At 36.0% G+C, this 26,493-nt stretch overlaps 1 protein-coding gene across 6 annotated transcripts in view; it reads right to left on the reverse strand.

The window, feature by feature from the left end:
- The window catches only part of EPHA7 (EPH receptor A7), a 163,816-nt gene that overhangs the window by 36,500 nt on the left and 100,823 nt on the right, over positions 1 to 26,493 (reverse strand). For all 6 annotated transcript variants that reach the window (XM_056487912.1, XM_056487911.1, XM_056487914.1 and 3 more), the window contains exons 6-7: positions 9,730 to 9,854; positions 5,983 to 6,151 (exon numbers count right to left, since the gene is read on the reverse strand). In XM_056487912.1, coding sequence (XP_056343887.1) covers positions 5,983 to 6,151; positions 9,730 to 9,854 — 294 coding nt within the window. The remainder of the gene's footprint in view (positions 1 to 5,982; positions 6,152 to 9,729; positions 9,855 to 26,493) is intronic.

Consider the following 26,493-nt stretch of genomic DNA (forward strand, 5'->3'; position numbering starts at 1 on the left):
AAAACAGGGGGATGATCACTATCCTAATCCCACTGGTCACAGTATTCCTGAAACAAGCCAGGATGCCATTGGCCTTCTAGGCACACACTGGCTTATGTTCAGCCACCTGTTGATCATCCTTAGGTCATTTTTCACTGGGCCACTTTCCAGTTACTCTTCCTCTGGCCTGTAGTGCTGCATGAGCTTGTTGGGACCAAGTGCAGGACTCAACACTTTGCCTTATCAATTCAGACTGTCCAGATCTCTATACAGAACTTTCCTGTCATCCACCAGATCAACACTCTGGTCCAACTTAGTGTCCCCTGAGAGCTTACTGAGAGAGTCCAAATCATCAATTTTAATACTAAATAGGACTAGCTAGCTCCATTACTGAGTTTAGGGGAACCCCACGAGTAACCATTCACCAGCTGGGTGCAGCACCATTCCCTACCACCCTCTGGGCCTGGCCATCAGCCATTTTTAACCAGCAAAGAGTGCACCTGTCTAAGCCATGGGCTGCCAGTCTCTCCAGGAGAATGCTGTGGCAGTCAGTGTTGAAGGCTTTACTGAAGTCCAGGTGGACTACATCCCCTAAGCAGATAACTTAGTAATAAAAGGAGATCAGGTTGATCAAGCAAGACCTACCTTTCCTAAGCCCACGTGGCTGTACTTGATCCATTTGCTGTCCTGTATGTGCTGTGTGATCACATTCAAGATGATCTGGCACCAAGGTCAGGCTGACCTCAGCCTGGAGGTTTCCAGACCCTCCCCCAACCCTTCTCATAAATGTGTGTCACATCAGCCAATCTCCAGTCATCTGGGACCTCAGCCTTTTCCTCATCCTTAGTTACACTCCTCCACCAGCAAGAAAAGGATGGATATTTTCCTTGGCTCTCTTTTTGTTGTTAATTTATTTATAAAAGCACTTATTATCTTTCATAACAACAGCTAGATTGAGTTCTAGCTGAGCTTTCACCTTCCTAGTTTTCTCTCTACATGACCTATATGCTTATCCTATATCCTTATATGCTTCCTGAGTTGCCTGTCCCTTTATTCCAAAGGTCATAAACTTTTTTTCCTCTGAGTTCCAGTGAAAGCTCCCTATTTAGCCAGGCCAGTTTCCTTCCCCACTGGCTCACCTTTCAGCACACAGGGATGGCCTGTTTCTGTGCCTGTAAGATTTCCTTCCATCTCCTCCTGTTTGTTACCCATACGGTGTGCATTGGTGTAGATGCACTTCAGTTGGACTGATTTCACCCCCAACAGTGGCATGCCCCCCTAGACTCATCTCTACTGAGCCTGGTCTTGCCCCCTTTATCTTTCAAACCTAATTTAGAGCCCTGTCAATCAGCCCTGCAAACTCATGGGTTAGAATCCTTTCATCCTTTTTACACAGGTGAACCCCATCTCTCTCCAGCATGCCTGGGGCCATGTAAACTGTCCTATAACTGAAATGCAGCCAACAGATGAAAGAGAAGGAAAAAAGGAAACCAAACTGATAACTAAATTAATGGTATGATGATATGTTTACTTCTGGTACTGGTAACAGGAATGTCTACACCAGGATTTATGAACTCCACAGGACTGGATTCCTGTCACAGACTTCAGAGGTTCCCATAGAAACAAATAACCCAGATTTTTCTTGGAAAAAGTGAGCCAATCAAATGATTTATTTTGTCACTGACAGTGACCTGTACCAACTGTTTCCCCCCAAAATAACAAAGCCCTTGTTATACTACATGGATTTGGAATACTCTGCACTGGAGGGAAATTACACACACATGCATACACACATCCCTCTACATTTATTTCCTGAATAAACTTGTAATTTTTCTATATTCTCTCTAATGCACATGAGGAAGATCATACTATTCCTATAACTCTTTAAATAAAAAATAATGCTTATCTTTAAGTAACTATAACTTTCTGAGATACACAGGTCAGTAGGATGCTACTGTAGACTTGCCTCTATTCCACTTATGCAACTTTTAAGAAATCAGTGGTGACTGTCTTATGCAAGAGAATAGAGGCATAAGTCATACAACTCAGTTCCTGCAACTTATCTAGGCCATCAAAACAGACAATCCCAAATTTCTGTAAAATACAGCATTTCCTCAAACTGCTCCCATCTCTCTTTGAACTTCACTGCAAACCTCACTTGGAACTGAAGAAGAGGCAAGCATCCTGGCATAATGGCCAGGGTGTGAAGCTTCATCCATCCAAAAAAGTCTGGAAAAATCCCCAGCCCAGCCTGTAACCCAGCCCAGTAGCCAAGATAAGTGCATAGAGGCTGACATATGTGAGTGGGTTGCTCTATGTAAGTGCCTCACAGATTTTGGGTACTGGCACATTCTGGAAGCAAGCAGACGATGTTTTTTGGGCTCTGGAAAATGTTGGGGACATGGTACACTGGCCAACTGGTAAGACAGGTGGGATGCAATGCATGATTTCTTTTTATATCTTTAAAAAAGGAGGGGAGGGGGTTGATTGTGGGCCTGGTCTGGTATAAATTCAGTGACAGCAGTGTAAGGCATCTGCCTCTGCTTGGGTACTCTGCTGCTTCTCCTGTGTGATGAAGTCAGTTTGCTGGTGTAAGGGTGAATCAGAACAGAGCTTCTGGAACGGTCCCTGTGGCTTGGCAGAAACAAAGATGCTGGAGTGTTCCTAGAGGAAGGATTTTGGGATGCAGGTCTTTTCAGGGTGTTCATGAATGGCTACCTGTCACTGGCAATGCCACAACAGTGATGGCAGGGAACAGCACCAGGAAAGGACAGGAAAGTCCTTCCCTCTGCTCACATTGTGCTCAGGCTCAAGGTGCCACAGTGGGACACAGGGATGGTACCTGGGCATTTGACTACAGCTGATACTGATCTGAGCTATGAGATGTGCACATCCAATGCACAGTGCTTAGCTTAAAGGAGTTAAATTTAAACCAGCTTTTAAATACATGGATGTAGGGATGGGGAATGCATATCTGAACAGCCTGGAGGATTTGAAAAAGGGTATCAGCTGAAAATGCTGTGCTGCTGCTCCAACAACCTTTTCTCACGCAAGCAACTTCAAATGCACAATTTCTGGAAAAGAATTCTTGGCGAAGTTCACCATGAAACTTCAGTGATAACTTCATCCATGTATGCCAAATACCACTTTCTTAAGTATTGTGCTCTATGCCTTCTATAAAAATTTGTAATATTGGAATTTCAGACTTTAGAGGTCAATTTTACATATGCATAATGCTTCAATCTTGTTTGATATACTCTGATTCATGGAAAAAGGAAAAAGGTTTTGTCAAGTGCTTCTACTTTAACAGTGAGAGCTGTAAAGAAGTCAAAGATTAGACTCAATGACCTCAGAGGTCTTTTCCAACCTAACTGATTCTGTAACAGAAAAATCTGCTTCTATTGTAAAATGCAGAGGATCATCCTTAGGGCCACTGGCTACAAACTACTTAACTTGACTTTTAAATACTTCAGTGAACAAGACATAGATTGACACTTAAGTGATATTTTATACATTTGTGTGTTTTTCAAGAGGGACTTTGGACTTCTGTTTATTTCTAATAAACAGCCAACAAAAAAATTAGACAAGAGCCATTGATTGATCTATGGCAAACACAGTGTAGAATACAAATAGCCTGTTTTTATAAAGCATATTTACCTCATAATTGTGATTTTTTTCCATAAATATATATGCAATACTCAACATGTATGATATGATCCACTACAGGTATAATATATGTATATATTACATATCAGATGATATTAATATAATGGATATAGTTCCTCAAATATTGAAAAGTCTCTATACAATTTCTATCACAATTCAGAAAATAGCACACAGTTCAAAAATCTACTTAATTAACAGCACCAACCAAACAGTGCCAACATGTGGAAATGCCAGGACAAATCCAGGTAGGTAAAATGACTAACTGAATGCAGTGGTCATTATATACATTCTTGCATAAATATGTATGTGTCTATTTTTTTCTTAAAATACTTTGACATGTTTAAAAGCTGCATTTAGAAATCCACTGGAATAATGAGCAGCCAAAGCCTCCAACTGTAGCACAACATGGTTTAGTGTTCTCTAGCATGGTACTTCCCTTGAGGTATTTTTCCCAAAAACAATCCAATAAAAGTCTTCCTTTAAAAAGCTATTGATAGACAAATTTGATGATCCTGTAAGTTCTGATAAAACTATAAATATATTAAACAAATACTTTTGTGTAAAACAATTTTAGAAGAGTTTAATGGAATTTGCTATCTTTTTACCAACATTTTCACTATTTCTGAAAACCATATATGGGAAATTTTGGATGTTTATCCTTGCTGGGAACTATATTTTATAATGCTGTCTTAAGATAATGGAAAGTATGCTCCTTCTAGAATTTTCTTTAATGGAAACACAGGACATTTTTCATGGCATCTCAAAGCATATAGCTGGCCTGTGACAAAATAAACCTGCTGTGCATCCTGGCCAAGAATCTTTGTGGTTTATATGGATTTTTTTCATCATCTCAGTCAGAAAAGCAGTACAGGAGAGTGGTCAGTGATGCATTTATTATAGGATTTCCTAATCTCCCATATGTTGACCAAATTCTAGTCAAAACTGTTTATCTTTGAAATCATCTTTGCTAATCTTAGCAGCTACCAGTCCACTATATTGAGTATGTAATAAATACTCAGATAATTAAGGAAATGTTGGGGAAATATTTTGATGTATTAATTTTAAACCACTATGGACAATAAATTATCTAATTAGCAGAAACTTATTATGACAGACTTCTAATTTGTTTTCCATAAAACTATTCAAAATAAGAAATTACTTCTGGCTGTACCTCAGGTTCCCATTTTGCAAAATAGGGATTCTGCTACTGACTCTCTCTACAGATGGGAAGTATGCTGTTAGACATGGAGCTAATAATATTACTAATAACAGCTTACTGATGCTATTATGATAATTACTGTTTCAATTATGCCTATTAGATATGTGGTATTATTCATTATTTATAGTTTTTATATTCTGTGTGGAACTAAGGTGGAATCAAGACCTAACTCCTGTATATTAAGAATAACCATAAGCTGTTCAGGCAATACCTGGCTGCAGTTAGTAGGATGCAATAATGTGTGTCTGCACACAGTCTTAGACTGCTGCATAGGGTGCACAGAGGGTAAGGCATCCACACCCTTTGAACTCATGGGCTATGCATTCCTGTATTCCCAGCTCCAAATCCTGCCCACCTGATGTCAACACCAACGTGAAGCAAATGCTCTAAGCCAGGGTAACCTAATTTGGGTCTGCAATAGGGGGTGGAGCTGCCAAGGGACAGTTCCTGTGAAGGGGCTCAGGGCTACCAGGTCCCACTGATGGAAGTAGTTTTATTGTTACACAGCTTACAACTTACTATATGAGCCTGAAAGGAGCATAGCACCCTTAAGACTCTCATTTCTTTACTAAATTAAATTGCCAATGAATTCAAAATACAATAAAGATGGAGTGATAGCTGAAGACCTGCACATAAATAAAACTACCAAGTTGTTTTGATTTTTTTCAGAAAATTAAACGGAAAAAAGTAGCCTGGAGAAGTGTCTGTGGGTTGAAATCTCCTCCTTCCTTCTCTCTTCAGTTATAGAAGAATCTAGGTGAGTTATTCAGCTCACCACTACTCACATCTTTTGTGGGGAAAAATAAATGTGCATTTAAACTAAAAGAAAAAAAAAAAGTCTTTGAGTATTAGAAGAACAGTAAAGGAGGAGAACCTAATATGTAACAAATCTCCTCCAGCCATTATAGGACTAATTTTCACTTCTATGGTAAAATAAATTATGGAAGCTCACCCTTTAAAAGACAATGACAAAAATCCACATTCTTGTAGAACTGAATTCTTTCTAATTGTAATTATATTGCTTATGACTCTTTCCTTTCTTACTTTCCTCACTACCTCTAGAGAGAGTTAATTAACACTCTAGAGAGGGTTAATTTCCTGTAAACCTATTTCCTTACCTGTGGCTTCTTCCAGTGTGGCAACATCTAGTCTGGGGCTGTAATTTCCATAACCAGCAGCAGTAAAAGCACGAATCTGGAAAACATACACTGTTCCTGGCTTTAGGTTATTAATAGAAGCTGAAGTGGACTTGGTTTTCACTGTTGAATAGGTCCTCTCCCTTTGATCCTGAAAACAATAAGACAAAAGATTAAATGACATTTACAGATAAGATTTTATCATGATTGCACAACAGTAACTGACAGCCAGCCTGGGTAGTTTATTTCAATTTGCTGAATGCTCTTTTCCCTCAACAACAAAAATCAAGCTTACTCTGTGGAGTATTACAAAACATTGTCAGCGCAAGGATGAGCTCTAAGTATAACATAAAATTCAAATGGGATGCTCATGTTATTACTCAGAAAACATTCAAACAAAAAAACACTTGATTTTTTGGCTCTGAATAAATTTTGTGAAATTTTGATAAGAAATAATTCAACCACAGCTTTCCAGGGGAATCTGTGAGGTCTAAATAGTTCAAGGACAGGGAAATTTTTCTTTCATGGTCAGAACATGACAAACACAGAGCTGTAAAACCTGCCTTCATTCTGCATTAATTCAGTTTATAGCTGTCAGATTTTTTTTTTAATTCTAGAGTACTTCAAAGTTATCATGAATGAAGTCCTGGACATTGTGAAATGAATGGAAAAACTGACTGACATCTTTACTTTGACACTGTACCCTTCCATCACCTCTAAAAAATACAATATCACCAATGTATAATTGGCTGGATTTTGCATAATTTCTGAGGTCCTTAACTCGGTTTTCACTTCAGATTTTTATCTCTGGCTTTTAGTCTTTTCTCAGTTTGAGACTCTAAGGCATAAGAGGAACCCAGGGAAAGAAGCTCAGTATGACACTCCACAAATTTGAAGCTGTAAGATTTCAAACCCTATGAGTAATAACTCACTTTCAAATAGTACAAAAGCTGTATCACAGATCATTAGAGTATTCAAAAAGCTATACTTATTCATCATATTTACTGACACAGATTATGTTTCAGCATAGATATGTGAAGCCCTGTTGATTTTTGGTGGCAGATGCAACCCTGATTTGAAGGGCAGAAGAGATGAATTAACCAACCATCTGAATGCACCACATGACCAGAGAAGCATGAGCAGCGCTAATGAGACAGATACAGAGGGAAGGAATAAATCTGTAACTCATTTCAATAATACTTCACCAGCTAAAAGTGATGGAGAGCCTTCCCTGTCACAGTCAGTAATGCAGCAAAGGCTTTGGCTGAAATACAGGGCTATAAAGACATACATGATTTCTTTTCTCAGATTCACTAAGGCTTCTCCTGGTTCCTGCCCTGTCTGTTACATGAACAAGCCCACAGTCTTGGCCAGCAACAATTTGGCATATCTTCTCCAAGAGAACTTAAATCATCTGTAAGTGAGGACAATGGCAGAATGTATGTTGGTATGTGAGAAAGAACAGGAATGCTTGAGAGATGACAAACAAGGAAACCATAAACAGTCAGCTTCAGGACTGTAAGCCACAGTGGAATTTCAGTTTGGGTTTTGATGCATAAACAAGGCTTATTTGAATTGCATTAAAAAAACCCAACAAAACAAACAAAAAAATAAAAATAACCTGTGCTCGAAATCTCACAGGACAGGCTTACTTTGGAGACTTCAGGCAGTTTCCATTCCAGCCCTAGCCAGAAGTGAGAGGTGAAAAAAAACACTTATCAGAGTATTTCAGAATGACAGAAATGTTTGATTTAATTTGGCTCTAAAAGGAGCTGAAAGTTCAAATCCTTTTTCTTTTCTTTTAAACTAGTGGAACAAAACTTAAACAGCCTCTCTCATTCTGAGCAAGAAGATTATGAAGTAGTTTTAAAGCTGAAATGCATTTTTTTTGGAAGGAAAACAACCATTTCAGTATTTGTTCAAAAATTGCCTCTGCTAAAGTTGTATAGTCCAATTTATCTGTGACTGTTAGAATGAGCTTTTTATTCTCTTTTATTAATTTCACTGTACTAAGTATAATACTGAAAGATGTCCTTCCATTAAAAAAAAAAACCAAAACCAACAACTCTAACATCAGTTCTTCTCTTTACAAACAGAAAACTGGCAATTAAATTCTGATGGTTATTTAAAATGAGTATATAGGAAAATAGCAAAAGCCACATTCTAAAAGCTATCATTATATAAAAAGCTGGGTGTCCTGGTCATTTTTCTGTCATCTTAAACTACCCATTTAAATTATTTATTTTATTTGAACAGATTAGAAACTACTCTGTACATTAAAAAAAAAAAAAAAAAAATCCAAGGATTTTGGGGTTTTTTTTGGTGTTTTTGGTTTTTTTTTTTAGTTTTTTTTTTTTTTTTTTTTTTGGTTCAGAGGACAGTGTTGCCTTTGCTAAATAAGTATAGTTTTAAAAATACTTGGACTTTATTTGCATGTGCATGTACACACACATGCTGGAGGAACAAAAATTATCTGCTAAAATTAGCAAAATTTCTTCCAAAGAATTATTTAACTATCTGTACCTATCTGCTAGATGTTGTTATAAGAATCATTAGAGTGAACAACTGAAACTGGAAGTTATCATTAACAAATAAAAAATCTATTCCCTTCCCAAATAATATAAAGATCTTTTGGTAAGTATATTTCTGTAATTCAGCACTGAAAATGAAACATGACACTTGATATTACATCCAATCTGGGCTGAATTTACTTAATTCTGTGTTACCTAGTAAGATGACATGCTCTTTTAGATATAGGGGTACTGTTACCTTGCCTGCAGAAATGTCTTCATGACTGACCACAAAGGAGCCCCTTTATTCCTTTTTTCTTTTTTTTTTTCTTTTTTTTTTTTTTTTTCCTTTTTTTAAACCAAATGTTTTATAAAAATTAGGAGTATGTTTCGTAATGCAGTCAATTTCCCAGGGAATCTGGAGGAGCCAAACTCAGTCTGGGTCCCATGACAAACACTGAGCTGCACAACCTGCCTTCACTCTGCTTTCATCCAGTTTACGGTTGTCAGAATTTTTTTATTGTGCAGTACTTCAAAGTTATCATGAATGAAGCCCTAGACATGCTGAAAGGAATGGCAAAACTCCAACTGACATCAGTAAGATTGCAATTTCACTCTACCAGAAACAGAGATCACTTCATCTACTATTGAAAACCGGCCTTCAATTCATTATTGTGCTGAGAGAACAACTGAAAAATAAATTTCACAGTCCTGGTTTTTTTAAAAAGGACAAATAAGGAATATTTATTCCCTAGAAGTCTAGGAAGTGTTTTGAATATTTTCAGACATCAAGTAGAAGTTGCCCAGCTCATAAGGAAATAAAAAATGCAGTTGGGAGTTCTACTTGATCCATCATTTCAAGACTAGAATTACATTGATACAGAAGGAAATGAAACAAGCTTCAAACACAACGTAGAATAGATGCAAAAACAGCAATATAATGGTAAAAATACCCAAGTACAACTTAACAATTATTTAAAAAAGGAAAGGAAGGCAGATTTCAAGTGTACATTTCATTTTTAATATGCCAAAATACATGAGACATTTGATAACAATAATAATTGCAGGATTTAGCTAGTTATTAAAAACAAGCAAAACCACTGATTTGGAGAGATGGGGTAGTTGATAGCTGATGACTTTAACACTGTTCCACAACACAGCAAGCCAACATAAAGCAAACAGCACATTGTTGCACATTACAGATAATCTTAGCACTTACTTTCTCATAATACTTGATTTCATATTCAGTAATGACTCCATTGGGATGTTCTGGTTCCTGCCAGGAAAGCTCCACGCTCCTCTGCAGCACTCTTTCTTTCATTACACCACTAACTTGCGAGGGAGCTGTTTGGACAAGACGTGTCAATAAATAAAAAGCAGATTTGTTGGATGCCTAAAATCAAATGTCATTACTGATCCACCCCATGCTGAGCCACTTCCATTAAGGTAAAAGAAAGCACCTTTTCATGGCTCACAATTCAAAGCTAATGAATATTCTAGCAGGTCCCCATTACTGTTCATAAACTTAGAACAGAAATCGAACTAAAGTGCAAACAGCAAAAGGTGTCATTGTTTGAGTTAGTGCAAAACTGAGATTGATGGAATAGGAAAAACAATTAAGCAAATTAATTCTGATGATGATAGCAAATCAAATTTTTAGATTGATGAGTAGTAAATTAAGAGTCTAAATATTTATTGCGCATGTTTCTGAAACACACACACTAAAAAAGAGAAATAATATTTTAGGAACGAAATCACATTTTAGGTTGATTTGATGACTAATTCCAGCTCTGCTCAGAAATAATCTCTCACATTATCTAATTACAACACGACAGTGATTAAAACAACCTTGTTCAGAGACTAAGCCCACTCTTTGTCATTAGTTCAAACCTTTCCAGGACATTTTCTCTTTAGAGCTAAGTTTCCATATTTGGTCTTAGCATTTTCAAAAAGACAATTTAAGGAGTGGATCTTATGGAACAAAGGGGACACTGTCTTCCTCCACCTCACTCTACAGAGATATAAATAAATGCACACTTCATGCATGCACACTGAGTTTCCTAATGAATATCGCCCACAAAAAAGGACCTTTTGAAATTAAAAAATTATAAAAGCATTATAGAGACATTGACACTCATATAAAAATGTTTAAGAGAGCATGTAATAAACTGTGAGACTCTGAAAAAATAACTTGCTTTCTCAATTTATTTTTAATGTGAAAGATGGCAGATGTTTTGCTGATGTGCAGCATCAAGGGTGGCCAAACATCACAGTCTTCCTCAAACATACACACTGAATTTGGAAAAAAAGTCCTGTAAAACTACAGCACTTTGAAAAACACTTATGGTGTTGGAACCATGCAGAACTTGATCTTCTTCTCATTCAGTTTAATGGAAATCAATTTTGTTTATGCAAAAGATAGAGAAGACCTGACCCTCAGCCCCCTATGGTTAAAAGCTAAATGCCATTTACATGGATAAGGAGTTAGTCTTGGAGCAGGAAGGAAAGGTGTCTGAGATAAATTTATTAGAAATAATATATTAGAGATAATACTAAAGATATTAAATTAGAGATAAATGTATATATTTTTCTAACACAGAATCTAATACTGATACTTTATTGAATTTTTTGTTTAAAAAACCTGAAAATTTTAAAAACCCACCACCTTATTTCAGAACTGTGTACAAAGCTTTCACTATGTAAAACTATATAGTCTTTAGATAAAACACGATTCTTATCCCAAGCAACAAGGTGATCTTCATTATTTTTTTAAATAACATAAAACATCTAGAATGCACACTCCTGCATCATTGAGTATAAAAACATAATGATAAAATTAAACTACCTACAGCACAATCAAGAAAATAACCCTCTAAAATTAAATCAGATTGTTAACTTCTTACTTCAATTTTGAGGTTTTTAGGATTTTTTTAAAACTATAGCATGCATGTTCATGTAGGTTTTTAAAATTTGTTTGCATTTAATTGGAGGCTCCAAGAATACATGAAAATTAGGAATTGAAGCCATGCATGATAATTTTCATTATGAACAATTATGCTGTATATAGTCAATATAATCAAAGTTGAAGATCTCTTAATCTTGCCTGCCTAAATGATAAAATCATAAAGTTGTATCAGACAAACACCCTGGGCTGCTGCACAAAGCCAGGACCAGTCCCACTCTCTTTGCATTCTCTTTCTAAAAGCTTTGAGTATTTTCACTCTTTAATTAGTGAAATATATTTTTTTCAGTGCTAGGACTCCAGAATGCAGCAAACTAATTTACTGTCTAGTTTTCTTTGACATGATTAACTAGTTGTCTTCTTTGCCTAAATAAGTACCTCTGCACCCTGAATGAATTTCAGAGAGGTCATTATGTTTCATGTATAATTTTCTATCTCACCCAGATAAATGTTTCTCAGATTGCTAATCTTACATTTTTAGGTGTCTGAAATTGTTAATGTTGGTCCTTATCATTGAACAATTTTGTATTACCTAGGTCACTGACATTTGTTTTCCATGTTTCCTGCTGTTTGTTTTTGCTTATCAATTTTTTTCATTCCGTTGGCCACAGCATTTATTTTTCTTAAAGCAGTGAAGCAAAATAAATTTGATATTACTTAACTCTTTGTATGTGGGGAAGAAACAGAAATGTGAAGGAGGAGGGACTGAGAGGGGGAAGATTTTAATTGAGGAAATGAAATACACTGTGTGACATTCCTACTTAACACCTGCACAAAGTACATCAAAACCAGGCATATTCCATTCTTAAAGAATCTCCATTCAAACTAAAATCCCACTGATTTATCAACATTGCAAGACAGCATTCAAATTGCTTTGGTATGGTTTGGGGTTTGTGTGGGGGGTTTTTAGCAATTTGTTTTTGTTTTGGGTTTTTTGCACCCAACACTAAAAAAGTTGTGCTACCTTTCATTGTTGGAAGAACCACATGAGAAAGAAGTCCAAACCTACAGTCCAACCTTGCACATGTTGGCAGCTCTGAAGACAATTATGTTGCATACAATTCCCATACCACATGAGATTCCTAAAATGCAGCATGCTACCTAACTTTATTCTGAGTCCCCGTGTTTTTCAGGGGAAGAAGGGAATCATTAAATTGACTGAAGCCACAGTACCCTCCTCTGGCAAGGAACACCAGTTTGTTTTCACTGCACAGAAATCTCTTCAAACTGGAACAGCCACATAAGCCAAGCCATTGATGTGAGAGGGTAGGCTATCTTCATCCTGCCTTTTGGGCTGCATTTTTTGATCTCTGCTTAATGAGAGTATACAGGTCAGAAGCATTTTCTTCTTTTTTCTAGTATAATAATTTCCTCTGTATTCTCTCTGTGGCTTTCTTACTGATGGTTTTACATTTGTGTTTTATTTGTTATGGCTTCCTGACACCTCCTTTTAAACCTTTAGCCAACTTCTCATTGCATATCCATGCTAATTAGATGACAACCTTTTATGGTTTTAAAACAACTATATTTGAGCAAGATTGAAAATGAGCTAAATAATAATTCATCCTTAAATACAAGATAAGTTAGGGAATTAAATTACAAAAAAAATAGATAACTCTATAAAAACAGGATTAAAATAACATATTTGTTCCCATTTATAGCTAAACCAATAATAATAATAACAATAATAATGAACTACTTCAGGGTGTTTTTCTTCTAGTAATTTACTTCTTGCCACTGCATCTCTAATGAAGTCCTTTATGGCAAAGTCCCCTCTTACAACATTTCTAGAGAACTAAATGCCCAGTCCTGAATGACTTGAGCATGCATAATCCCTACTGTATCACTTCAGGTACAAAGAGGCATCACTTGGCAGAATCATTATTTCCATAATATATTACATGTTGGGGGGGGGGGATATAGGCTGCTCAAAACACCATTTGCTATCAACTTCCTTTCTGATATACCTCATCTCTTCTTTTTCTCCTTCCTGCTGACACAACATCCAATGCATCAAACACACCCAGCCTCTCAGGGCTAACAGGCAGATGTACCTACACATGCAGCATAAGAAAGTACTTTGAGAATGACAGGCCCTCAGCACACTCATTCACCTTTTTTACATGCTTCAAATATACCATTCAGCAAAAGAAAAAATTGATTTTCCCCAGGTTTCAACATCACAGCCTCTGAGAAATATAACTGTGCTGGGTTTTACTGATAAAGCCTTCAAGTTATATAGATTTCAAGCTGGTCATCATTTTCAGATCAAGTTATAGAAAAAGTTAAAACTGAGGTGACAAAAAGAGCAGGATATTCCAAGGATATATTCTGTACCAGGGAGAATATTGCATCTGGTAGACTGATGTGTTCCATCCATACTACTAAGCTAAGCATATGATACATTATTAATATGTGCAAATATTAAGGTATTGAAAACTGTAGCAATTACTTGGAAAGTGCTACTTTTAGTCCAGAGTAATTTGAAAATTTTATCCCATAATATTGCTCATGCCTTTAATCTCTATCCTTAGCTATTCTCTGAACATTTTCCTTGGTCTGTAGTGTGCTTTCCAGAAGGCAAAGAGAGGTTTATCAGAACACATCACCACAAAAAAAAACAAAGCAAAACAACAACAAAAACAAACAAAACCCAAAAACAGTTAAAAAGAAAAAATCAAGCAAACAACAAAACAACCCCAAAACAAAAGTATGTCAAGCTGGACTTTAACGTATAAGTGAAATTAGTCATAATGTACCAATTGCTAGCACAAAATCAGCTGTAAGCATCTTTTTACTGAAAAAAGGTAAGTCAGCAAAAGGAACATAGCTATCCATTTCTCAGCAATTTCCTAAAGTCCTGAATATTGAATGTGTCTCAATTCCATCAACAGCATCAGTCATGGAGACTTTTAACTTGATACTTTTTTAAAAATGTCTCTAGAAGCATCCTGGAGTCTCACTCCACACAGAAAATTTAATAAATGAATAGGAGTACATGCTCCTTGTGCAGAACTAAACCCAATACTAACAAATGCCACCAAATCTCTGCTTGCAGCACCAGTTTCATGACTTGTCATACAAATTCTAAAAAATGAATGGGCTATCAGACTTCCTTAACCTTTTTTTTTTTTTTTTATTTCCTTATCTTACAACAGCAATAACGTGCTGAAGTCAATCTGAGCTTCCTCTTGTACTTGCTAAAGTCAAACAATAACACTGGCAGCACATTGATAGCACCCTTACAGCACTTCCTAAAGGACAAAAAAATCTTGGCTTTTGGTATCCTTTGTTTTCATATCATGAAGATATGCAAGAATCATTCAAAGCCACCAGCTTTTCCTACAGCAGCAATGACATCAATTTTACATCTCTGTAAAACTGTATCTTAGAGCCCAATATAAGTTTTACATGACATAAACCATTTTTCTGCAACAGTGTTCTACAGCAGTTGAGAGCTGTTTTGAGTATTGAGCCTGAAGAGGACATTGCAAAACATAGAAAAAAACAGGGATATTGGCATCCCAATGGTTATAACCTACCCTGTTATTTCTTTTTAACATGTTTTTGCTGTGTCCTTTTTTCAGGAAAAATCTTTGGATAACAGAGTTGTTTTGCCTCTACATCTATTTTAAGTGAGACTGTAATCTGGAATTTTACTAATAACAAATGTAAAATGAACCTGGATATAGATAGATGTAGATAGACAGATATAGATATGTGTGTGTGTGTGTGTATATATATATATATATATATATATATATATATATATATATGCATATGAAAATAGTAGCAGAAAATTATACTGCTGTTAGCTCTTAAATGGTTGTTCAGGAAGAGAATACAAAGCTTCCCATACTCCATTATAGTCCTGCACCCAGATTACCCTAAGGGCACCTTTCTGCACTGCCTTTTGCACTGATTTGCTCCCTAGAGAAGAATGTAAGTGAAGTCATAACCTGGCCTCCAACCATGTTCTGGTTTGCTCTCAAGGGAAACAGGCATCACAACTGCTAAAATTACTAAATAAGAGTGGAAGGCAAACAGATTATACACCTTGAAGAATTGCAGCTGCTGCTGTCAGAGATCTGGGGGTCAGCATGTGGCACCACACTGGTTTTTGTGCTGGTCTGAAACAGGATACCTCAGGATACATGCCCTCTCTTGCTTCAGGACACATGCCCTTGCTTACTTCCAAGGAGCTGTCTGATGGAAGAAGAGCCTTGCCCAGGATTGCTAGTGCTGGGAAAATTTTAACACTTTACTGTATATCTATTTCCCTTACTTATATATTCTGTTTCTTAGAAAGATACAAAAGCTTTTTTGTGATAAAGGAAAAAAAAAAAGTAGATTATATTAATTATTCAAATTATTAAATTCGAGTTGCTACTAAAGCTATGATAGAAAACTGCCATAGCTTGTCCTTGAAATGCTTGGAAAAAAATATTTCACTTTATCTTTACACTAATATGCATAATAATTTTCATGTTATTCTATATCATAATTCATGCAAAAAAGATAATAGAAAAGATCATGCTAGCTATCTTAAACCAGAAATTATTAAATGTATTGATAGAAATTTACAAGACTTTGTTTTGTTACAGTATATTTCTCTCCCCTCAGTTAAGCCTCCACATCCTAAAGCAGCCCATGATAAAAGGTTATTGAGTACCACTGTATTATGCCATTAATACCCATTGCTTTGGATCAATGGCAGAGAAATTCCCCACTGTGTTTACAAGCTGCAGCATTCAAAAAAAAGACCCAAATAAATCAGATATTTTACACTAACAATATCCTACAGAGCAACCATTTTAACTTCCTCGCTGACACACTTCACTTTCCAGCTCATAAATATAACACAGTGTGCTTGCAGTGCTGGGTAAGCCTCAGCAGAGGCACACACACTTGCTCTGAGCCACTTGGGGATGTCATGAGAACATGGGAACAAGCAAAGTAGTCAAGTAGTACTTGACTGCATTGCTTGATCACATGCTTTGCCATTACTTTTATGGCTTAGAAACTCTCCAAATACTTGCTGATATACAGGGAAGAACAGAAGCAGTAGTTGCCCAAGCACTATACTGTTGAATTTCAATTAAAAATAGAATCATAAAATATGCTGATTTGGAAGGGACCCTTGAAGAAAAAAAACCAATAAATACATTCTGATCTCCCCTAATATCACTAGCAAATTTTTAAGAAAGCTTATGCTCAAATAGCATTACTATCAAATATGTAGTGATTTAGTAATTGTCCATACCTTTTAAACCTCTGATGCATTTAAAATGTATAATGGTTTGGTAATTTCTACATCAAACTCAAAACTTAGCAGCTGGATCAGTTCTGTATGCTGTCTACTCTGGCAAAGTTCTGGGGAGGGAAACCAATAGAAAGAAAGAAAAAGAACCTACCAGAAAGAAATAAAACAATTTAGAAAGATCAGGCTGACAGCTTGTCTATCACGTTTTGATTTTTTTTCTGGTCACAGTCTACATCTAGACCCATTCTATGAACTCCCCTGTTTCTTCTGCTTGACATTTGGTACAAATATTACTGTTATGTCTGCATCTCATTTCTTTGAAAAGTGGCAACTTGGGCATCAATCAGTGATGTACGGATGCTGAGTTGCGTAACAAGTGACAACGTTGTCTCCCAAGATATCCACAACTCTTGTTTTGTGAATAAGTTTTGACATGTCAGGCACAAACCTGATTCTTACAAATGTGTTAGAGTAACAAACCAGCCTTACAAATAACAGAGAGGGGCTTTTGTTCTCCTGAAGCATTTGTTTTTCCTTTGCAGAAGAAATATTTCTATGTTAATTAGCTTTTTCTTTTGTCCTGTGTTATTTTGTGATTCATCTTTCATAACTTTTTCTATTTTTTTTTAGAGAAACATCTGCCACCAGCCTTGCAGTAAATCCTTGGTACACAGATATTATTCTTCATTAAAGAAAACAAAACACCACAAAACTCTCCAAAGATGAGGACACTCTTTTCCCTGGTGTGGTACTCAGACACATAATGTTCTCCTTCTGTCTCCAGTCATCTCTGCTGGCAAGTGTCAATTACAGACATAGGTTTTAGGGAACAGAAGGATAAAAAACAGTTTACAAATACTTTTCTCTGGAAGTAGACAGGTGTAATGACTGAGACTGTTTGCTATAATTGAATTTCATGCTGTCATCTATTCAGTCACAAATAGATGTCAGCTTCAAGGATGCTACACATGGGGAAAAAAATAACAACAAAACCCCCTTAATACATTCTTGTTGGTACCACATAGCTAAGTTTGTTGCTGTAATTTGACCTCAGCAAAATAAACTTTTACTTTTAGAGAAGTGTATGAGGTGATTTACAACAGTGGCTTTAGAGGCCTATGGAATTGTTAGATTATGTTTATTTTGTCTAAGATGTCCAAACACATCTGAGTGAATTCCAGACCTATAACAAAGCATTTTGTTTCAGACACAGTCAACCAAAATCTGGAAACAAAGTGCCATGCCAAAAAAATTTAAAACAGTTGATCAAATATTAATGGAAAAGCATATAAATATTCTATAAAGATGTCAGCACAAAACAATAATTATGTGGCAGAGGCTTGATCAAGCTGATGCTTCCAAAGATACAATTGTTCTGTGGGGAAAAAAAATATTTCTCTACTAACATTCCTCAAATGTGTAACAACTTCTGTTAGAGCCTTCCAAATTCCTGTGAAATGCATCACAGTGGCACTGCTAACAATGGGCATATTTCTGAAAGCAGCATGGGTAGTATTCACAGGGAATACAGGAAGAACTCCATGCAAGAACAGTTTTTCTCTCATGTTACGAGCTGCTTTTCTCTCAAAGAGCAATAACTCTCCAGCATTTAAGAAGATGGATAAATATCCACCTGGGAATCTCTGCTAGTGATAAATACCAGAAGCAGTAAGGCTGAAGTTATTGACTGTGCACAGGAGGGAAAGTCTTGCCCATGAGGAGAAGGTTGGGCACAGCAGACAGCCCATGGCTCCCTGGGTCAAGACTCAGAGGAAGCAGTTTCACTGGCCAGAGCAAGGTCACCACTCTGGAGAAATGCCCCTGACATAAACACAATATTCAAAATTTATCCTGATGTACAAAAACTCACGTACATTCTGTCAGCTGAGAAAAAATCCATTTGATGCAGCATTGATTGTCCCAAGTGAAGTAACTTTGGATGTTTGCACAAACTGTTTGAAAAATACTCTTGTGCAAAAGCAGAAGGAAAACCCCTTATCTTTGGGGGAATGCATTTTGCAAAGTAAAGCTATTTGATTGAACTGACTATACAACAAAAATCAACATCTCAGTATTCAACAGCAAAAAGTCCTTTAGACATAATGCACATATTTATTTAAAAATAAAAAAATTTTGTATGGAAATATCTTTGATATTTTTTATTTCTTTTTTTTACACCAAAACATTAAAACTTGTAATACATTTATAGGGCTTATGCAACTACATATGATAAAAAGTAGGATTTAAAAAAAATGTATTCTTTCCATCTATTACACAAAAAGTGAACTCTGTACGTAATTTCAAAAAGATCTTAAATATTCTTCCCTTTGAGTAGACATTAATTCCTAAAACTTACTGCTTAAAGTAACTTTGAATTTGGGGGAATTTTTTGGTTTTTTTTTTTTTTTTTGGCTTTTTTTTTTGTTTTGTTTGTTATTTGAGAACATGCTAAGGTTTAATGCTTCTCCAGGTTCTGCTCACCAGAAAATTTTGCTTGAAGACTTGTCTGACGCAGAAATGTATTAAGCTCAAAACACATCAATCACATAATGAAATAATTTACTATGTGGTTTAAAAGTTTTACAGAATTTTTTTTTTTTTTTTTTTTTTGTTTGTTTGTTTGTTTGTTTGTTTGGTTTTTTTTGTTTACAGTCTTTCTGGTGGCTTCACTTCCTTGAATACTATAAGACTCCAAAGAAAGCAAAGTTCTGTATCCAAAGGTTAACTTCTTGGAGATTTAGATTACGAAAATGTCAATTGCACAAATTATAAACCCATTTAGCCTCCTGATTAGTTCCACTTTTAAGATATCATTTAGGGCTCAATTCTGACCTCTTATCAATTATATCTTAGTTTAGCTGCATTGATTTTATCTAAGTTATCCTTGCTTTATACCAATGGAAACAAGATCAGAATCAGGTCCTAAGGGTAAAGTAATGAAAAATGTAATTACCACAACTGATTATGCAACATAGCTACATCACTAATTGGATACAATTTTTTATATATTTTTACGAAAAAAAAATTACAATTGCTTTGCCAATTTCACAGAGATTGGTCTATATATATTTTTTTTATATTAGAAGTAATTCTAGATGAGATAAAGTCAATCTAACTTAAGCACCTGGGTGCACCTCCCCTTTAGGCAACTCCAGCACACATAAATTAAGTGCTTAAGTTCACCCAAACAGGTTTGCTCCCTGTGACAGAGGTAAGTGCACTGGAAGATCCAAAAAGAGAACCTGTTTAAACTGAGAGCCACACATTTTAAAACATCCCTTGAAAACCTTTGAAAAACTTTCTCCACTGACTACACAGTGAATTTAGGCACTGATTTTAGAAGAAACAGACAGCCTAGTTAAGCAAATAAAACTGACAAATAGCATTTATGTATTTTTAGGTGAAGTAGACCCCATCTTTCTCATACACTATCTAAGATTTCTTCCTTCCTTTTAAATTTTCCCTTGCATTTAAGGATATATTCCATTATCCTTAAATCTCCTGAAGGCAATTAGCCAGGAGTTTGCTCTGACTTACCTCTCATGCAAATCTTGCAGGATCCAGATTTCTACACACAATAGTGTAAGTCTGAATCCTGGTGAGCCTAGAGGTATTTTAGCAAACTGCTATTTAAATACTGTGACTACTTATAGAACTCTAGCTTCACAACTGCAGAGAATCAAATTAATGATGAGAATATTCCTATGTAGTATTGAAGTCTGAACTAATATTTTATAAGGAAAAAAAAATCCACAAAATAACACAACCAGAACAGCTTCTGGGTTGGGCTCTATTTCAATTTTTAATGGTGTGAATAAGCAGTGACTGCACTGACTCCTTTCATCCTGAGTGTTGAACTTCAATAAATATCCAGGATGAAGGAGATGAAAATGGAGCTCTTTGCAGTAACACAAAACCATGCAATAATAAGTCAGAATGGCTAAACTTAAAGAAACCCCCCAAAACTCAACCAAACAAAGCTGGTTCTGTTTTATTGCACACTTACTCAATATATTGGCAAAATAGGCAAAATTGCATAATTATCTTGAACAGTTTATTATGGTTGTATTTATCTTAAAAAATGAAATTTAGATCTGATTTTCCATCCCTTCACTCATATTTAGGGTATTGGGAGAGATTAGTGTGTCCTTCAGACAGCATCCAACATAAGTTGTTCTGCTAAATGAAAGTGTGGAAAATGGTGTCTACATATCTAACAAGCCCTTCCAGATTGTAGAGGAGACAGCAAAAAGACCATATAACTGGAATGTCACAAAAGCAATTAAACTTGAGTCTTAACAACAGCACAATCCTGTGTTTTAATGAAAATTACTGTTTTCCTACACAGTCGGTGCAGATCATTTCTCAATTACTATTTTCCTGTGAGAGCCTCCAGGTCTTCAGGAGAGATTACTGCTACCTACATGTATGTATAGCACAAAAGCTGCCCTTGACACCAACAGCAAGAGACACAAATTTAGTGATTCCAAGGCCCATCACTAGCAGAGCAACTGAACTGACATGAATGAGCACCGTGTACAATATGGGTCATATCCAGATCTGTCAAACAATACAACACAACTTATGTTAGACCAACAGTGTATTAAATAACAGAATGTGCAAGGTTGCACAATATATAAACAGAAACAGAAATATGACCACATCCTCTAACAACAGTCTAATATCTTATTCATTTGAAAAAGCTCCAGTGTAATTATTTATACTCATGAATGCATTATAATACACATATTAAGATGGATATACATCAGAAGCATAAACATTTATAGCTGGTTTCCTCAATGAATATGGTCTCAGCACTGCTTACTGTATGAAATGAAAAAAATTAATTATTGGTACTGGAATTTCCCATGATAATAAATATACTGAATGCTCTTTACTCTCCCTTCTACATGCAAGTAAAAACCCTTACTTAAAAAATAGCTGTGCTAAATCACTTAGAAACAAACTCCTCTTATGATCATTCAGTGATAAAAGTAGTCAATCTACTCATTACCTAGCTATGAATTTTTGAAGATCTTTATGTGAGCACTGCTAGAAAAGGGGAAATAATAGAGACTACTTCATTTACAGATTACTTAACTAATTAAAGCTGTGCTGCATACATGCTCAGGCATAATAAAAACAGGAAAAAAAATCCTCCCTTTTTTGTCTATTTAAGAGCAGTTGAATTAGTTATTAAAAAAAAAGCTGGCACTGATATGCCCAAGTTTTATTTTAAATCTCTGCTTGAAAGCTTTTTCTTTTTTTAACCTTGTCATTTCTCTAATCCAAACTAAAGGTTTATGAAATACATGTATAAAGTCATATAATATAGAGACTCATGGTACTTTTTTAAATAACATCTGTATCTACAGGTACCAATAAGATCTTTATACATGCAGTATGTGCACAGATTCAATAGAATCACTATCTTCAAAAGGACAAACTATTTTAAAAGTGGAACACACAGCTGGCTTATCTTTATTAAAAGAACTACTACTACATATATTGCAGTCCTTAAGGTAATGAACAAATCACCATTAAATATAATTCTCCTTATCTGGACTCAAATTTCACACCTCAGTGTGCAACACCTGCACGGACTGATTGCATCTTATTTTTCACCAGACATATTAAAATACAAGTCCAACATCATTAAGGTCCTTTGAGTTACTGGAGAAGGAGATCTTGCTGGTCTTTTAGATTTTAGGTAAGCAGGTCTTAGGTGTGCTTTTAAGCTAGATTGTTTCTACAGGCATTTCCTAAGATGGAACCTACATAACCTAGATTGGACTGTTTTCTCATTCTATATCTTTTATAAGGTTGTTTTTTTTTTTTTTAATTATCATTATTAAATTTTAAATCATTCATCTAATATTTGTTTTCTCTAATAAGAATACAGAGATGCTAATTTCTGGTATTTGTCTCAATTTATTATCCACAGCTGGGAACTACCCTTCCTAATTTAAACCTCTATTTAGTAAATGCCTAAAAACTTTTCCAAGAAGAAATCTAATCAAGGAAAGGGGCTGCCCCAAAAGGCCTACAGGGAAGCATCCTCTCTGGTACAGCCCAGGCACCCAGCTAGGGAGGCTGGACTCCCCTCTGAGGGATGGTGGAAACATCTGCCACTCTTCAAGAGGTAAATGAGGCATATCCTGTAAGGAGTCTGGCTTACTCAGAGTTACTCAGTGTCGATACGCACGCACAGCCAAGTTTGGCAGACAGTCTACCACCTACCCACCTTTCTGCTGCAGTCATTAACTTTTCTCAAGAGTGCCTAGGAACCACTCTCATCCCCTAGATACAAACAGACTTTCGAGTTTTCTCAAGTCATTTTCACAAGATTGTATTCTATGAAAAGCATTAAAAATATGTAAAAATGCATGATAAATGAGGATTGTGACAAACACAGATTTGTGAGATTTAACATGTTAACAGCTGGCCAGCTGACCTAGGGCACAACAGCATGCATGTGTCTTAAGTGACCCAGCATGGCCTCAAGTTACAGGATCACCCCAAATTCTGTTTGAACTCTACTGCACAGCCAGGCCACCCAGATTACAGACTCTAGTGTTAAGTATGCATTTCTCCCCTTTTCAACTCTGTGGTAAACAGCTTGTCAAAGTATTTAAAAGAAAAAAAAGAGATCATAAATTTGTTTTTAAAATACTGAGAATGTACTTTTATATTTGCATTTTGTTAACATATATATTTAATATCTAGGTTGGTCTCAAACCACCCTACTCCCCCCTGACACCCTTCAAAAAAAACTAAAGCAGGAAAGATATTCCAAATCTGCAACACTTTTAAAGAAGACTGATTAGATTATTGTGAAATTATCCCATTTGATCATTTCCTTTAGTTTTCATACTAGTCCATAGCTCAGGGCATAGTTCAAGGAGGAAGAAGGGAATATGTTCCCAAGAAGGGAAAGGGAAAGGGAAAGGGAAAGGGAAAGGGAAAGGGAAAGGGAAAGGGAAAGGGAAAGGGAAAGGGAAAGGGAAAGGGAAAGGGAAAGGGAAAGGGAAAGGGAAAGGGAAAGGGAAAGGGAAAGGGAAAGGGAAAGGGAAAGGGAAAGGTTGTGGCTTTTTTTATCAGTGCATTCTTTCTGAAAAATCAGATGCCTGCATCTCTTTCATTGAATTTATCATGAAGGAAGCAAAATCTGGAATATTTTGGCCCAGTCCAGACTGTAACAGTAGGTGAGGTGCCATGACTGGTCTCAAGTACTGGCTCAGAAGTTCCAGAAGGTCAGGAATGCAAGCAGCTGGCTAGAGTTTAAAGGAAGCTTAACTGTTGTGAGAGAAAGCCATTTTAATGACTTACCAGAGGCTTACAGAAGGTTAAGCTGTCTGAATAGATACAAACAATGACAATAAAAATGTCAGACAAAAGAAATTCTCCTTACCTATAGAATATCAATGCTTATCAGAGGAGCTTTATCTTGTTCTTAACAAGTTGAATCATGCAAAAACAAGATCAATAAGGGAGAATGCCTTTAAAGTTCCACTGTTGCATAATGAAAATTACTTTGAAGAGCTGGCTGTGTGTTCATGGAGAGTTAGCAAACTGTCCCTGCAGGCGCTGGTGACATTAGGCAGCTCAAAATACAGTATTTCACTTGAAGCACATCTGACTCATTCTATTGGCATAAACATCACATGTTTAGCATTAACTGCTTTTACAACCAGCTTTATAAATATAGCTTGCTTCCCTTTCCAACAGCTGTCTTCTCATTTCTTTTGTTGCAAATATTTTTGCTTGTTACTTTTGCCTCTGACAGTTTGACAGTTATTACCTTAAGACATTGCAGATGTTCTTTAGTTCTTTCCAAAGAATCATCTAGGTACCCAAAGCCTTCAGCACATTAACTGGTGACTAATTTTTAATGGTACACCTAAAAGAAAAAAGCTCAAAGGCAGAAAATACAAAAAGTATAAAAGGATGACAGGAGTATTTTATGATTTTTAAAAATCCAGTGGTATTATTTTTATGGCCAAACGAAGAAGAATCTAACCACTAGCACTGTAACACTCAGGTTATAACAAATGGAACACACCACACTCTTAATTAGGCCATTGATCAGCAGAGTGAAAGATGGATTGACACTATTGCCATTTCCTCAAGATACAGATTTCCAGATTGTCACCAGTTATCCAGATAGTGGCAGTTTTGCTGGAATGCTGGTTTTGCTTAAACAGCACCCTTTGCCCCAGCCATTCTGGGACTGAAAGCACATCTCCCTTATTTCCTTGGTTTCCACACAATGGGCAAAGTCCCATTGCCAGGAATCAGGATGGAGGCAGACAATCCAGAAACGTCCCCCTAGACTGTATTAGCTTTTCCTGGACAGAGCCACAGACTTCTCTGAATAGAAGCTGATATGGGCAAAACTGTTTCTCCTCCCAGAATAAAGCAGACAAGAGAGGAAAGGTCAACCTTCCTTCCATATAATTGTTATTCTATTATTTCCTTCTTATAAATGTATGTTGAGACTGATTAGAATTTTTTTCTCTATAGAATTCCTATCTTCCTTCCACATTCTCATTTTGTTTGTATTGAAATGTAAAACCAAAGTCCTTCCAGTTCTTGACTCAACTATGACTTATGTTGTTTCATGTATTTAAATGCACTCAAAGTTTTCAAATGAAGTAGTGATGTTTAAATAACAAAATGGTAGAGCCTAATGATGACTTTAAGTATCTTTACTGTAGAAGAACCAAAGAGAAAGGAAAAGACAAGATTCTTAGATATAGAAAAATAGAGATATTTTAAGGAAGGCTATATCCAGTCATCAAAAAGATAGGTAAGAGAGGTGACCCAAATCTACATATAGTTTAGAGCAATCTCAGAAAGTTACACTTCTAAATCTCCTCTAGTATTACTACAGAAAGCCTTCACTTAACTGTAATTTAACTGAAACTTACATAACTTAAATTTTCACTTTAAACAGAAAATCTCACTACAGCAGACTGTGGTGTGTGTCCATGGCAGATGAAGAGGAGGATGAAAAGTTACATATGTAAATGAGTGATGTACCAGCATTGAGTGGTTTGTTTAATAGACAATTATGTTTGAACAGAGATTGTCAAAACTGGGCTCTTTTGTACATCCTACAATTATCTTCCATCCTTTTAATTGAAAATGGTAGATTCTCTTCAAAATAATGAACAGGATATAGTACCCCTTTCCATCCCTCTTTGTTTTGGAACAATGTTCTAAATCTAGCCAGTAGAAAGCATCCATACCACCAGCCTGCATCCCCAAAGGACTGGAAGGGATGTGATGCAGTGTGTACCACTTGAGAAAAGAGGCCCCAGGAGTAAAATGCTGCTAAGGGCTGGAAAAACAAATTATGTCTTTGCATCACTGGAATCATCCAGCCTAGTGCTAGATCACAGATAAAATTAAAAAAAAAAAAAAAAAAAAAAAAATTGAGCAGAATAAACAAGCAACCTTAATGAAATTAATTTTTTTCTTCTTTCTTCCTGACTCTTTTGTTATGGTATTCAAACAGAGTTTTCTTCTAAATAAAATTAATATGCCTTTTGTCAAATTCTCCAAAGATTTGCTTTTCCAAGGTAGCTATTTTGAAATTACAGTAGTAAAAATGGTTTATTTAATGCACTTTATAAAACTACTTCTTTCTTAGACATATACTTTTATGTACTAACTTAGTGCTTCCATCTTTCTTTTTAACTTTCTAAGTTTATTTTACTACTTGCAGTTTTTTGCAGCTTCAAGGTAAACAACAA

Source organism: Oenanthe melanoleuca, chromosome 3 (assembly GCF_029582105.1).
Source record: "Oenanthe melanoleuca isolate GR-GAL-2019-014 chromosome 3, OMel1.0, whole genome shotgun sequence".
In the NCBI taxonomy this organism is placed as follows: Eukaryota; Metazoa; Chordata; class Aves; order Passeriformes; family Muscicapidae; genus Oenanthe; species Oenanthe melanoleuca.